General features: G+C 45.0%; 1 protein-coding gene across 1 annotated transcript in view; it reads left to right on the plus strand.

The window, feature by feature from the left end:
- Positions 1 to 8,195: 8,195 nt before the first annotated feature.
- LOC137420686 (rhotekin) overlaps positions 8,196 to 15,435 on the plus strand; it is a 274,341-nt gene continuing 267,101 nt past the window's right edge. Inside the window, exons 1-2 of the mRNA XM_078772886.1 lie at positions 8,196 to 8,836; positions 13,253 to 13,428. Of these exons, the coding sequence (XP_078629012.1) occupies positions 8,738 to 8,836; positions 13,253 to 13,428 (275 nt within the window). The 5' untranslated portion in view covers positions 8,196 to 8,737. The remainder of the gene's footprint in view (positions 8,837 to 13,252; positions 13,429 to 15,435) is intronic.

A 15,435-nucleotide genomic window follows, 5' to 3' on the forward strand; every position in this document is an offset into this window, starting at 1 on the left:
CCCAGGTAACTTACGAATGACCTATACCCTATAGGGGGTGTTTCCAGCTATGAGTAATTACCCCACACACATGTGAAGCGAAAGGCAGGGTTAAGCAATTGGTTCACTTTGTCTGTCTGTCTGCAGATGTCAGTCTTTGATCGAGGAACAACTTAAGATCAATTGAATTTTATATTTTGAACACTGCAGAACATGAATCAGAACATGAATCAGATGAACCTTCAGTTTAGAAGAACTTTTGTTAGAATTCAGCAAATTGTACGGACTCTCATACCGAGTGAATATACGTACAGAGGAGTGAAGTAAATTTTTTTGGGATGTCTGGCAGTCAAACAATATTCAAAACTAGAAAGCATCTGAAAAGGCAAAGCCCACCCACATCCATTTGTATTCAGACGTCGTCTTCTTCCCTTCTTTCGTATGCTCAAAATAACAAAAACAGTTTTTAAAAATTAAAAAATGAATATTGATGATCTAATGCAACCTTGACCTTTGAGCATTTGATATTAAACTAGAGCAATGCGACTGTGTCGCCAATATGCCTCCGCACAGTCCCACAACGGGTAGATGCCCTCGTTCACTGTCCTAAAAATACACAAGTTTGATTTAAATCCCTTCGGCTGTTTTCAAGTATCACATTTTCACCAGACAGGACAGGTTTTACATCATCGGTGAAGCGGTTTCAGAGAAGGGATTTTTTTAAATATCGGCTTTCAAGCTATTATGGCTGCCACACCACATGACATATGACCTTGAAAAAAGGTACACTCTGCATATGTATGGGTAGGGGATCACGCTTGTGAAGTTTCGTGTTGATCTGATGAGGTTCAATTTTCTATCCAATATGGCTGCCAAACCACATGACCTACGATGTCATCATTTTCAAACTATATGCAACAATGGTGTTAGATGATATTTGTAAAAATTCGCATCATAGGGTAAGCGGTTTCAGAGATATAATTATTTAATATTTTCTTTCAATCCAATATGGCTGCCAAACCATGTGACCTATGATGTTTTCATGATCATCTTTTAATCGTCATGCCAAGTCAATGACACACATAAAGTTTCGACTCAATCAATTTGGTGGTTTGGGAGAAGATGTTTTTTAAAGGTTTTAGGTTAAATCCAATATGGCTGCCAAACCATGTGACCAATGATGTCATAAATGTAATATTTCAATACAAATGGGTCATAGATCATGTGCATGTAATTTCAGATTTTTAGGATAAGGAATTCGATTAAAACATTTTTGGTTGGTATACCACTTCACCGATGATGTCATCATTATCATGCTTTTTTCCCCCATTAGGCATATTTGACAATGTGCCAAGTTTCAAATTTTGACCAAATTATGAATTTGTCTTCTCCGTATTATCATAATAAAGGTTTAGTGATGATTTAATGACTAGCTCAAATGGTAAAAAAGTTACAGCCTGGACAGACACACAGACACACACACACACACACACACACACACACACACACACACACACACACACATACACATACACATACACATACACACCAGCCAGGCTATATTAAAGTATAGATTAAAGTATAGATTCTGCAAGACAGAAACAGAAAGTACTTGTCACCTGCTCTCGGGATGCAAAAAACTATTATCAGAACAACCTTACACACAACAGCACAACAAAGTATGCAAAGTGATTCATTGTCATTTCTGCAAAGATTTAAACATCCCAGTACCAGAAAACTCATGGAAACACAAACAAAGGACAATCATTGAAAATGAGGACGTCATGCTCATGTACGACCTGATGATTCCATGGAGCGTGAACATAGAAAACAAAGCATTGCATCTGGACATTGTACTCAGGAACAAAAAGGAAAATGCAGCATTAATGATTGAGATGTCAGTACCCAGAGATTTTGGCCGAAACAATGCAGAAATCAAGAAAATGACCAAATAGCAGGAACTCAAAAATGAGGTAAACAGATATTGGAGGCTGAAGAGGATCGAAATTGTACCAGTGAAAATTGGAACAACAGGAATGATGAAGAAGAATCTCACTGCGATTCAAAAAACCATCCCCTGGATGATGTACCACAATTGAACGACAAATGGAGGCAATCCGGGGTTCGGTGGCGATCCTGAAAAGAGAACTTGGAACAAAACTCTGAAAAAGTTGAAAAGCTTGGTCCATGTTAATGATGTTATGGTAAGTTATGGATGGTTTTGGATTGAAATTTGCTGGACAGGTTGTGTGTGACAAGGACGAATTAATTAGATCTTGGTGACGATCTGGATCCGGGTACTAGAATTTTTAAAGTGATTTTTCATCATTGAGGGATGGGGCCAAAACCGATATATAGCAGGATATCTTAAAAGGTTGTGGACAGATTTTTTTTTTTTTTGTATACAACTTCGAGGCTCGTGTAAGAGTTAACATTGATCACAAAAAGACAAACTGACACATAAAACATAAGATAAAGGAAGCGGGAGACAAGATGGAGAGCAGGGACATCGGGAGATCTGTGGGAGGGAGACGGCTTGGGGGAAGGAGGAATGGGAAGGGGGGGGGGGGGATGTGGGGTCGAGAGGCAAAAAAACACATGGACACTGCAAGGACTTCCAGGAAAGAAGTCGGTATTTCAAAAAAGTGGAATCTGGGGTGAATTAACGGGGGTAGAAATTGCAGATTATGACAAAACTAGGTTCTTGAGTTGTGTCGGTGACAAGAACAAGTTGATTATATTTTGTTTAAGGTCCGGATGCGGATCTGGCCTATCAGTGGGATACAAAACATAAACTGTTCAGCCTGGCGGAGGTGTGCGCTGTACCAAGTGTGCGTTCTCGTTAATAGTGTATTTGTTTTTAGCATTCAGGAAACTAGTAATTACCAGTTTCATGAGCAGGATCTACCACATTCCTCCCACATTGTTGTGCCATTTCCCCCATTTTCACGCATAACAATACATCTTATAAATCGAGGCATTTCCTTTGTTGAGCACTTCAAATTGAGGTCCTTTCTCTTAAGAAATTGTCCTCCAACCCTTTCATAGACTGAAATATCTTGTCATGCATCTGAAATATCCCGGTTAGAGCAATCTGTCATATACCATAACCCCATACAAAATTGGATGAGTTGACAGATGCCTTGGATAATTACTGGCACTAATTCCCTAAACAAATCAAAACAATCATTCGCACCATGAAACGAGGTTGCTTTGCCTTCTCTCAACACTAAATGCGACTCAATGCAACAACAGGCATTTTAAGGCCATTTTCCCTGCTAGAGCGGGGGTTAGCCTTGCGGGCCCCATGACAATCCTCTCCATCTTGCCCTATTTTCTGCATCTCACCTTGTTAACCCCCTTGCCCGCATTTCTTCATCGACCATCTTTAGCCAAGCCTTTGTCGGTCTTCCCCGTCCTCTACTTCCTTCTACATTCATTTCCATCACTCTTCTCAACCAGTCAATTTCATCCTTCCTCAACACATGACCAAACCATCTCAACCTGTTCCTCTTCACAGCATCCATCACAGGCTCTTTATTATTATGCAATTATGCAAATTGCGAAAGACACCGTCAGACCTTTATCGTCTGCCAACTAATACCAGTTTTTTTTTTTTTTTTGTTTTTTTTTTTTGTATACTGGATCGAGGCTCGTGAAAGAGCTAACATTTACTTCACAAACAAATCAACCAGACAAACAAAATATATAAAAAGAGGGAGCGGAAAACAAGATGGGGAGAGAAGGGGAAGCACACAAACACAACATTTGAGAGCAGGGAGATGTGTGGAAGGGAGAGGGCTTGGGGGGAGGAGGTGTGGGAAGGGGGGGGGGGGGGAGGGACAAGTATAAAACACAAGGACACCAAGGACTTCCAGGACACAAGTTGGTATTTCAAAAAAGTGGATTGGGGTGAAATTAGCGGGGGTAGAAAAGATCAAGGTTTTGGATGGGGGAAGATAAGAGATGGTGGTGAACAGCTGTTTTAAAGACCTGGAGGGTGGAGTGGGATTGAAGAGAGTGAGGGAGTTTGTTCCAGAGGCGGGAGAAAAGAGGAATGAAGGAGTGAAGGTGAGTAGAAAGTCTTGATTTTGGCAGTTTGACCATAAGAGGGTTGCAGGCAGATCTTGTGCGACCTGTAGGAATATTTGCGGGACCGAGCCCAGAGAGAGCTGGGGGGGCAAGGCCAGAGAGGAGTCGGTAGAAGACGGAAAGACCACCAACCTGCCTGCGGTGAGTGAGTGAGAGGCCCTTGGAGTTAGCTTCATCGCGGGAGATTCCAATGATTCTGAATGCTTTGGTTTCAACAGCGTGAAGACGAGCTAGGTGTGAGGCAGGAGCACCAACCCAGAGGGGAGAGCAGTATTCCATTGAGCTGCGGATGAAAGCCTTGTATGTGGTGAGGAGCTCAGGTGTGCCAAGGAAGGACTTCGCATGACGGAGGATGCCCAGTCGGCGACTGGCTTTGGAGGCCAGATTTGAAATGTGCTTTTCCCAGGAAAGATCATGGCAGATAGTGAGACCCAAAAGCTTGAGTGACAGAACTTCTTGGAGAGGATTATTCAGAAAGTGGATGGGAGGGTTGTCCAGTCGGTCTTTTCGGAGAGACATCGTAAGAGTGTGAGATTTGTCAGGATTGAAAGACATGTTCCACTTGTTTCCCCAGTCTGTGATTTTGTCCAGGTCTGCCGAGAGTGAGGAGGCTGCAGACTGCCGATCTGAGGGATGAAGAATGGAGCGACAGAGAGTAGAGTCATCAGCAAAGAGATACAGAGGATTTTCAAGAGAGTCAGAGAGATCATTGATGAAGACCAGAAAAAGCACAGGGCCCAGAACACTGCCTTGTGGAACTCCAGCCTGAACAGGAAGAGGAGATGAGAGAAACCCATTCAGGGCCACACGTTGACTACGACTAGAGAGGAAGTCCGCCAGCCATGCGTGGAGATTTCCATGGATACCAAAAGAGGAGAGTTTGGTGAGCAGAGCGGGGTGCCAGACCGTATCGAAGGCACGTGATATGTCAAGGGAGACTGCTCTAATTTCCTGTTTGGCATTGAGGACCTCCATCCATTGTTGAGAAAGCAGAAGCAGCATGTCCAGAGTAGAGTGTCCAGGTCTGAAACCAAATTGATGATCAGAGATCAAGCCATTGGAGAAGAGGAAAGATTTCATATCTGAAGCAATGATGGATTCCATGACTTTGCTGATAATTGGGAGAAGGCTGATTGGTCTGTAGTTGCTGGGATCTGTTTTTACACCTTTTTTGTGCAAAGCGGTGATGTTGGCAGATTTCCAAGCAGATGGAAGATGACCTTGAGCAAAAGAGAGGGTGAAGAGAACAGAGAGAGGGAGTGAAAGAGCGGAAGAACATGATTTTAGGACCCGTGGGCTGATGCCGTCAGGTCCAGTTGCAGAATCCGAGTCGAGGGTTGACAGAAACTTTTCCACCTTGTCAGGAGGAAAGGACACAGAGTCCAGGAGCAGCTGGGTATGACTGGGTACGGTGGGTACAGAGAGGGATGGGTTTGGGACACAAGATTTAGAGGCAAACACAGAGTTGAGGCATTCAGCTTTTTCACGTGCGGAGTCAGCCGTGTGGCCATTTGAGGTGAGGGAGGGGATGGAGGGGGAACAAACACCAGAAACAGATTTGACCAGACGCCACCAGGATTTGGAAGAGGGAGACAGATAAGAGAGTTCGGTCCTGAGAACGGAGATATATTGTTTCCTGGCTCTCCTGAGGGTGGACACACACTTGTTTCGGGCTTTGTGAAAGGAAATGAGATTTCCTTCCGTTGGATTTGCTTTCCAGGAGACGAAAGCAAGTTGTTTCTGGGCAATAGCCTCACCACAAGAATCCGTGTACCATGGACGGGAGGAAGGGTATGACAACAGTAGACGAGATGGGATAAATCTGTGCATGAGAGAGAGCAGTTTGCTTTGGAAGAATTCCCAGGAAGAATTTATGTCAGAGGCAGTAGAGATGGGAGACCAGTCCAGATGATTGATGGCTGCTTGAAGACCGTGCCAGTTGGCCTGAGTGAAATGCCAGACTCGTCGACGCTGAGGAGGCTCTCTGAGAATGGTCAGAGAGATGTCCACTTTAACAAGCACATGAGCAGAAGAGCCGATTGGAGCAGAAGAAGAGCAGCAAACATTTTCAGGGAAGTTAGTCATAACCAAGTCCAGAAGAGAAGATGGTCCGTTGACTGAAATCCGGGTCGGGAAATTGACAGATTGTGTCAGTCCCAGTGAGTCACAGAAGTCCTTTGCTGAAGAGCTATGGCTGGTGAGAGAGGTACCCACACCCAGCCAACTGGCATGGTGACAGTTGAAATCACCACATATGAGGAAGAGAGAGTTGGGATGGGTAGATAGAAGGTGGGCCATATTCTCAGACAGCGAGATGTAGATGGAGTCATCACTGTTTGGTGGACGGTACAACACACATATGAACAAAAGGTGGGAGCGAAGGGGAAGCCGTAGCCAAAGGTATTCCTGGGGGTGAGGTAGAGAGAGGGCAGTGCAGGGCGAGTGAGGAAGAGAGTTTTTTTATAAAGATAGCAACCCCACCTCCAGTACAAGGCTCAGGTCTATCATACCGGAGGAGGGAGTAACCTGGGAGAGATACCAAGGAATATGTAGATGGGAAACCCAGTTTAACGTCCACCTTGAAGCACAAGGATGGCAGTTTATAGGTGGGTCGGGATTTGAACCCAGAAGCAAGACAGCTGACAAGCCAGGAACTAAGATTTAATTTACGTTCCAATCTTGTTCGTGTTGAACAAATAAGAGTGGAGATTGTTTCAATGCAGATCTGATTATAAAAAACGCACAAAACGTTATTTATACAGTGCTTTCAGAAGTATTCACACCCCTTGACTTTTTTTCCATCGCAGCCTCTATTCCCATCATCTTTCGCAATTCATCATTTGTCTTCATCTCTCTCAACGATACTCCGCACATCCACCGAACCATTCGCATTTCCACCCTTTCCAGCCTTCGTTGCTGCTCTACGTTCATTACCCATGTCTCGCTTCCATAAATCATAACACTTCTCACACATGCAGCATACACCTTTCCCTTCAGCTTCAACGACACTCCCTTCCTCGTCAACAGGAGTAAATGCGACTCAATATGGTATTATAACAGCGAACTACCTTCGCAATCCATATTGTCATGCTGTCGTCATTTTAGACAATCGCAATCATGTGTTGGCATGCAATTTGTTCGTTGAAACTGTTCTTAAGATGTATCCAAGGAAAACTGAAAAATTGTAACGATGATCCTTAAAGCGATCTCCATTCCCATTGTTGAGCGTGAATATTGAATCTTCTGGATTCCTAAAATAAAGATATTTTCCAGCTCTTTTACTTTGCCATGTCGATATTTTACAAGCGGGCAGCTAGGTTGCCATGAGAAACCAGATGCAAAGGGAAAATGTATTTTTTATAAATAAAAAAAAGTTTATAAAAGTTTATAAAAATTTATTTAAAAAAAAGTATATATAAAAAAAGTATTTATTTAAATAAAAAAAAAGAGTCATCAAAATTGGAGATCCTTACTTTATGGTGCACTGAAGACGCATCTCGTTGATTTACCACTTGGGTAAATCCAAGTAAATCTTGGTAAATCCTAAAGCCTAAAAAAAAATTGGTAAAAAAAAATTTTGATAAATTTTTTTGGGTAAATCCAGAAACTTTGTAAGATTGACTGATTTGTTTGGAGGTTTCGATTAAAAGAAAAGTGCTGTGGTTGAAATTCTTACACTTGTGGAGGCTTTGTGGAGGTTTGCGTAAACTCATGCAATGAAAGATCCTCAGCCTGAAACGGTACATGATGATTGTGAAATCGAATTAATGATTTTTTCTCTCTCTTTGAACGCTCTTCCCAGGTATGCTACAAGTCTTCTTGCCGGATTAATGGACAGACATTATAAGCGGACTGGCATCTCCTGGATCCTGTGAGCGTACTGGGATTTGTAAAGACCATCCCTGCTCCCGTCCGTTGCTTCGACATTTTGGCCGCCTGCCTGGTGTGCTTGGGTCTCGGCCAGTAGTGCTGAGAGACGGAGCAGCCTGATGGGAAGGAACAAATCAAAACCATCCAGCTGAAAAGAGTACGGATTTACTTGTGAGTTTGCTTTCCATTTGGAAAAAGAAGAAGAAGAAGTTGTAGGACACAGAAGAAGAAGAAGAGAAGCAGGAGAAGACAAAGAAGAAGAAGAAGAAGAAATAGAAAAAGGAGCAGAAGAAGAAGAAGTTGTAGGTCATAGAAGAAGAAGAAGAGAAGCAGGAGAAGACAAAGAAGAAGAAGAAGAAATAGAAAAAGGAGCAGAAGAAGAAGAAGTTGTAGGTCTTAGAAGAAGAAGAAGAGAATCAGGAGAAGACAAAGAAGAAGAAGAAGAAGAAGAAATAGAAAAAGCTGAAGAAGAAAAAATAGAAAAAGAAGAAGAAGAAGAACAAGAAAAAGCAGAATCAGAAGAAGAAGAAAAAGAAAAAAAAGAGGAGGAAGAAGAAAAAACACCGTGTGGGGCTTCTTGTGAGGCATCACTCTTGCTTCATTTATCCTTCCTGTTACCGAGTGAGCTTCTTACAGTTACAGTGTTCAAGGCAGAGTATTACTAGTATTGGTTTGCTGTGACGACCCAGCAAACCTGGAAAAAATTGTCGACTCGAGAATAATTTTCCTGGGAATCCTGGCTATTGTTGGCTTGTCCACCAAACCCTGTTTGTAAATTGTGACGAATGTTGATGCCATGCCCTTGGACAGGGTGCCGCCGCTTCGGGAAGACACCCTCCGGGTTGTCGACGACATGAATCTTCTCTACATTCGACAGCTGGCCAACAGGTTGCAGGTACGGCACGGACACCGGTTCGGGAGGTATTACTGCTGGTACTTTCCAACAGGTTGTGGAGGTAGTGCACATATGTTTGAGCTGTCTGGTCTGGGTTTGATTCCCGACCACAATATACAATGTCGGATTTGGGTTTCACAGGTAGGAAGTTGCATCACAAAGATGGTCTGTCTGGTATCATTGATTGCTGGTATACGCTAAAGATCACATGGTGTCTTTCACGAAGAGTAGGGGAGTGTTCACCAGCACCCAGATCAGATCACCAGCACCCAGATCAGATCACCAGCACCCAGATCAGATAACCAGCACCCAGATCAGATCACCAGCACCCAGATCAAGTTCCAAATTTCAGCTCGAATGTGCAGAGGCACTGCATCAGCAATCACAGCTGTGTCTTGGTAATGATGCAAACATTCCTGTTGGTATCCATTTCTAAAAAGCATTTGCTAACGATTAGTTTGTGTGTGTGTGTGTGTGTGTGTGTGTGTGTGTGTGTGTGTGTGTGTGTGTGTGTGTGTGTGTGTGTGTGTGTGTGTGTGTGTGTGTGTATGTCTCCTTGGTTGTTATCTCCATATGCAGGTTTCAGAAGGTTAACGGAGCCCTCCCAGGTCTCGATGTGTCCACCTTCATGTGTGTGTGTGTGTGTGTGTGTGTGTGTGTGTGTGTGTGTGTGTGTGTGTGTGTGTGTGTGTGTGTGTGTGTGTGTGTGTGTGTGTGTGTGTGTGTCTCTCCTTGGTTGTTATCTCCATATGCAGGTTTCAGAAGGTTAACGGAGACCTCCCAGGTCTCGATGTATCCACCTTCGTGTGTGTGTGTGTGTGTGTGTGTGTGTGTGTGTGTGTGTGTGTGTGTGTGTGTGTGTGTGTGTGTGTGTGTGTGTGTGTGTGTGTGTGTATGTGTATAAAGCTGGAGATCAGGGAACAGATGTTTGGAAGTTGACCGCCACAGTTAATGATTCACAGGAAAGTACCATTTAGCCCATGTTACCTGTGGTCAGTCCCAAACAGTGTTCTTTAACCTTTATGGAATGTGGTGTTTTGGGTGAGTGGGTTGAATAGGGAGCGGGTGGGGTGTAGGGAATATGTGTGGGAGAGAAAGGTAGAATAATGGGGTCGTAGCATGAAATGGCTTGTATGCTTGCTTATAATGTATGAGTGTGTGTACGTATATATATATATATATGTGTGTGTGTGTGTGTGTGTATAAGATTATCACCTTGAGGAAATGAGACAGGTTGCCCCCTTTTACGGTCTTGGTGCTCTAATCGTGGCCTGTTGGGAATATCTTTCTTCATTAGAACAGCTGAAACCTTACTGTTGTAACTGCTGGATCTCACACCCAGCTGAAACAGTTGTTCCATGGAGTAGATGATGTCCTCCTCAACAATTCCCCCCCTCCCCATGTGTGCGAGCCTTGTTTCCACTTCAGTGAACAGTGACGTTCGGCGTCATCCCACCAACTCGGATCGGCAAGATGATACCGATCACAACCGTTCACCGATCGCCCAACCTCGTGGCCTGATGGTCCAAGATCGCATTCTCCGAGAATCCTCGAGCCGTGAGAGACGAACGCCTTCGGTGACGGCCTGGGATCTGGAGATGTTGAGACTGATGAGAAGTTCTCACAGTGGAACAAACAAGATGAGGTTCCTTGGGATATAAAAATCGCTTTGCTCACATTTGTGCCGAGCTTACGAGGTTTCTTTTCCACCGGCATCCATCATCCTAGTGGAGATTAGGGGCCGCACATGGAATGTGGGACTATTTTTAGCAGTTTTTGTGACAACTTCACTCCCATCTGTGATGCTCATTGACGCTTTTTCTACCCCAACCCGAAAAAAAACACGTGATTCCGTGAATGAGAATAACGTCCGCTTTTAAACATTTTGGTCAGCTTCCATGCTGCAAGTTTCATTTTATCGGTGGTATCCGGTGGCGGCAAAAAGGGTTGGCGTCAGGAAAGGCATCCGGCCGTAAAACATTGCTTCAAAAAGGGGACCGAAAAACAACAACAACCACAGTTCCCGAAAAAGGCCAACCCCCGCTTGCGGGGAAAAATGGCCTCTAAAGGTGGTTTTTATCCGACAGCTCGGCCAATGAGATGGTGTTGCTCTGAAGATCCGTCCAAATTTTACAAACTCCTAGTACAACTTCCTGCTTTCTCCTTTTCGGAAATGCCCTCTCATAGTTTCAAATTAATTGTTTAAACTGTGACTGCCATTTTTGGATTCAACCGAAACCAAAGTCATTCTCCATTGTCATGTTCTGTCATGGCGAAGAAGAATCCAAGATATCTGGACATCAAGATACCTATGAAGATTGTGTCACGTGGCTGTGGCTCTGCCACCTTCGTCTCCACAAACTCCTGGCCGTGGCACTCTTTGTTGCTCCCGGAAAAAAACCCCCACAGCGGCTCCTATTTTGCGGACCACCCCTTAAATGTTAATATGCAGCACTGTCGCAAACTCTTTCTTTTTTTTGTCTCAGGGTTAACTTCCAAAAATTGTGCAGCCTCCAAAATGTGAAACCTTGCCACAAGCTTATCCATAGACGGTCAGCAAGTAGTTTCATATTTATCGTGCTTGATGTAATATCTAGCAGAAGTACCCGGCATTGTTGGGTGGGGGAGGGGAGGAGTGGGGGAGAGGATGGGGGTGGTTTGGAGGGGGGTGAAGGGGAGGGGGGGGCGAGAGGGGGGCAGGGGAGGGGGAGGGGGACAGAGGGAAGGGGGGGGGGGGAAGGGAGGCAGGAGAGGAAGGGTGTTCATATATATGCTGGTGGGTGAATGTGGCGTTCATCACGTTTCTGAGTTAAGTGTGATGCCGATCGGGAAGAAGAAGAAGCCGTACTACCAAATTCGTACACTTCCGGAATGCTTTGATTTATTTGTATTCAAATGTCTGGTCTTCTTTTGTATTTATTTATACAAATGTGTACTTGTATATAAGTGTCATTAATTTTAAAAGGCCTAGGCAATATCGAGCGATTTTTTTTTTTTGAATCTCAAAAAAAACTAACTTTATTTTTCCAGAAATTTCCCCCCCCCCCCCCCCCTAAAACACTCCCAGGCACTCACTGATGAACCTGTGAAAGTTTGACGAAGATCCGTTCAGCCATCTCTGAGAAAATGGCGACACACAGACACACACAGACAGACACACAGACACACACAGACAGACCAACAGCTCTCTTATATAGTAGAATACGAGTTTCCTTACAATAAACATCAACACATGATGTCATTAGGCCCATAAAGCCTGTGCAATGGTTGCAAACCTCCTATGGTTGTTTGTCTGTGATCTATCAGGCTTTTAAATTCTGAGCATCAACCAAAGAAGCAGTAGGCCTACACATCATTGTCAAAGCCTTTGGTTTGACTAGGCCGGGGTTCGAACAGCAGACCCCCCAGACTCAGAATGGACGCTCTAACCATTACACCACCGAGTCTAGTTAAAGCGCTTTCTGTAACAATTACAATCTCAAAATCATGGGAGCCTAAATTCGATGTGTCCTCACTTTGCCCAAAATGGTGCCACGCATTAAGAAGGCAAAGGGGTAAATGTTTTTGTGGGACGATTCCTCGTTCCCTTGCTGTGTTTCCTGGCCGTGGGCTCGCTCAGAGCCCGATAAACCGTTTTTGTTCTCTGGGGCCTGCCCGCCGTGAGATAGGCCATGATGGATCCTGCACCTCGTTGGCAAACTCGATCCCGGTGGAAGCGGAAATAATTGCGACATGAGCATCGCTGACTATCCGCGTACGGCAGACAATTACATTTCCAAAGGGAAACGTTCGCATATGCATGCATGCATGGATGGATTCCATGGGATGCTGGCACAAGTTGGCATCCGATCCCATTGGCATCCTATCGTTCCTTGTGTCGAATTTCGCATTGCACAGTGCAAGATCTGTCATTCTAATAACTGTGGGTGGCATTTGTCCTCACAATATGGACGTGATGCTCAGACACTTTAGCTCATAAATCGAATGCCCCTTGTCCAAAATGGCACCTTCAATCCCTTTTGTTTGTCATCTAAGCAAATGCATCAATTTCAATGTGTAAACAGGCCGGGAAACATCCTCCCATCATTCCCTCGTTAACAAACAGCCCCCTTGTGTAACAATACCTTGAAATTTTTGATTGTCTCAACGAGTCATTCATCTACCTTTTCCTTTCCACTGCTCGTTATAAACGTACATATCATTGGCAGTCGTTGCAGGTGAACATTATTTGCGGTGAGCACGAGCACATTGCAAAAATAACGGGTGTTTTGCTTTTTTTCTTGTCTTGTTTAAATCCAATCGTGATGCTTCCTGCGGCAACCCCTGCCCGCACGAAGAGCGCCATGTTAAACTTGAGTTGACTTGACGGGTGGACATGAACTTGCTTAGTTAGACACACGGTGTGTGTCGTGGCAGGAGCGTGCATTGCATGACCGCATGGAGCGGGAGTTGCGTGTGTGCGAGGCTGCACGGAGGCTCTTGGCTGCTTGTACGCAGCCCCGGCAGGCACTCGACGCTGCCCGGAGCTTGTTGGTCGCACAGGTCGGTGCTCGTTCTGCCATGGCGGAACTCCAGCGACATGCTGCACGCAGGTGAGTAGCAGGTGAAGCGAAAAACACCCATTTGATGATGGACTGAGGGTGTAATAATGCTTCAGATGCAAAAGTTAAAATAATTTTCCAGATTAGTTTATTGCTGGTTGTTACATTCAAATGCATGTTTCAGAAGGTGGAACGGATCCCTCCCAGGTCTCGATGCATCCACCTCCGTATGTGTGTGTGAATGTGTGTGTGATATATAAATGTGTGATATATAAATATATATTTATTTATATATATATATATATACATATATATATATATATATATATATATATATATATATATATATATATATATATATATATATATATGTAGATATAGTATATATTGTCGCGCAGACCCTTCGGTTAATACCAGGGCTCGCGGATGGACCAAAAACAGATTTAATTGGGGCGACGACCAACACGGATTTTGCTATGAAACGCGGGGAGGAAGCAGTGAAGAGGAAGAAGCGGGAGCGCGTAACCGTGGAAGGCGAACAAACTCAATCGGACACAAGATTTGTGGGGAATGGAAAATTATACAAGGGTTTATTGTAATAAAAGGTAGGGACAGGAAAACGCGATACTAAATCAAAGTCCTAAATTGGGATCCCAAACACCAGACTTCAAATACGCCACACAGGAAGATGAATAACCAAAAGAAAAATGTTCGTTATGTAATGTAAATGTAATGTAGTGTGCAGTCTTATCTGTCCGTAGTCTTGCAGTGTAACTCGGCCCCGCTCGCGTGCCACCAGGCCCCACTCCAAGCCTCTCGCCGCTCACGAGGTCCGTGCACCAAGCACCATGCGTCCAACGCAGGCCAGCGAGCTCCACACGAGGTCGATCTCCACTCACGATCGGTCTGCCATGACGAAGAGAACGTGCTGTGCAAGACGAAGCGCCGGATGTCCAAGAGCGCAAGGGAGCGAACTCGATGTGCAAGTCGAAGAGCTGGATCTCCAAGAGGAAGGGCTGCGCAAACAAGAATCGGATGTGCTCTCCTCAAAATGTCGTTTGGCGCGCGTTGATATAACCTTGCCGGTGACGTCAGCCTTGGTGCGCTACCAACCAGTGACTTCCACCGAACCTTCCAGCTTCGCGCCTCTCACACTCGTTGGCTGGAGGTTCGCGCCTAGCGCGCTGACCAATCACAGGACCGTAGCGTGGTGATAGCTCGTAGCGTGTAGCGTGGTCATAGCACGTGCTACTCGATGTTCCTAGGCCTGCCGGAGGTTTAGTTGGCGGCGGCCATCATCGGCGGTGTCCTGGCCTGGTTTCCTTTTGCCTGTTCTCTTCCGAAGTCCTTGGCCTGTCTAAATGTCTATGTTGGTGTGCATTGCCATGAGGGACAAAGGTTTGGCTACCAGATTTGACACACAGGGGCTGTTATCTTTAATCCCTACTCTATCTAACACTCGAACATCCTGGTATGTCCACAGGTATACTTCTTAACTGACAAACCACCTAAACACACAGAACCTTTTACAAGGTAGATTCCCTATCGCGACAGTCGAATACCTACCTATACAGATCTACCTGGCTCTAGATATTGCTTTACCCCCAGACATAACAATATTATTATATATTATCCATCCTTGTGAGACCGCCGCGGCACCGATCCCCGCTGATCCCCACAGCACACAACTCACCGAGGGCTCACATCGGCTATCCGTCGCGCTAGACGCTACCCAGGTCTGCGTCGATGCTCGAGCCGCGTTCTCACCACATGCGACCCACTCCTCACTCGCACACCTAGGCGTCCCTGCGCCACCCATACACTCCATACATTTTGTTACCGCACACTCTTTCCGCACACGGTCCGGTGTGCAATCTTTCTCGTGCTCTGTACTCGCACCTGCACACCTAGGCGCACTCATACCTTCCACACACTCTGTTACACACTTTTCCTCCACACACTCCTTTACCACACACTTCTCTGTTACACACTCCATAACACAATCGGCCATTGCACACCCTCGCGCACACCCCTCCGTTACATACTCCGTAACGTCCA

Source organism: Myxine glutinosa, chromosome 2 (genome assembly GCF_964187855.1).
Source record: "Myxine glutinosa chromosome 2, kmMyxGlut1.1, whole genome shotgun sequence".
Taxonomy (NCBI): Eukaryota; Metazoa; Chordata; class Myxini; order Myxiniformes; family Myxinidae; genus Myxine; species Myxine glutinosa.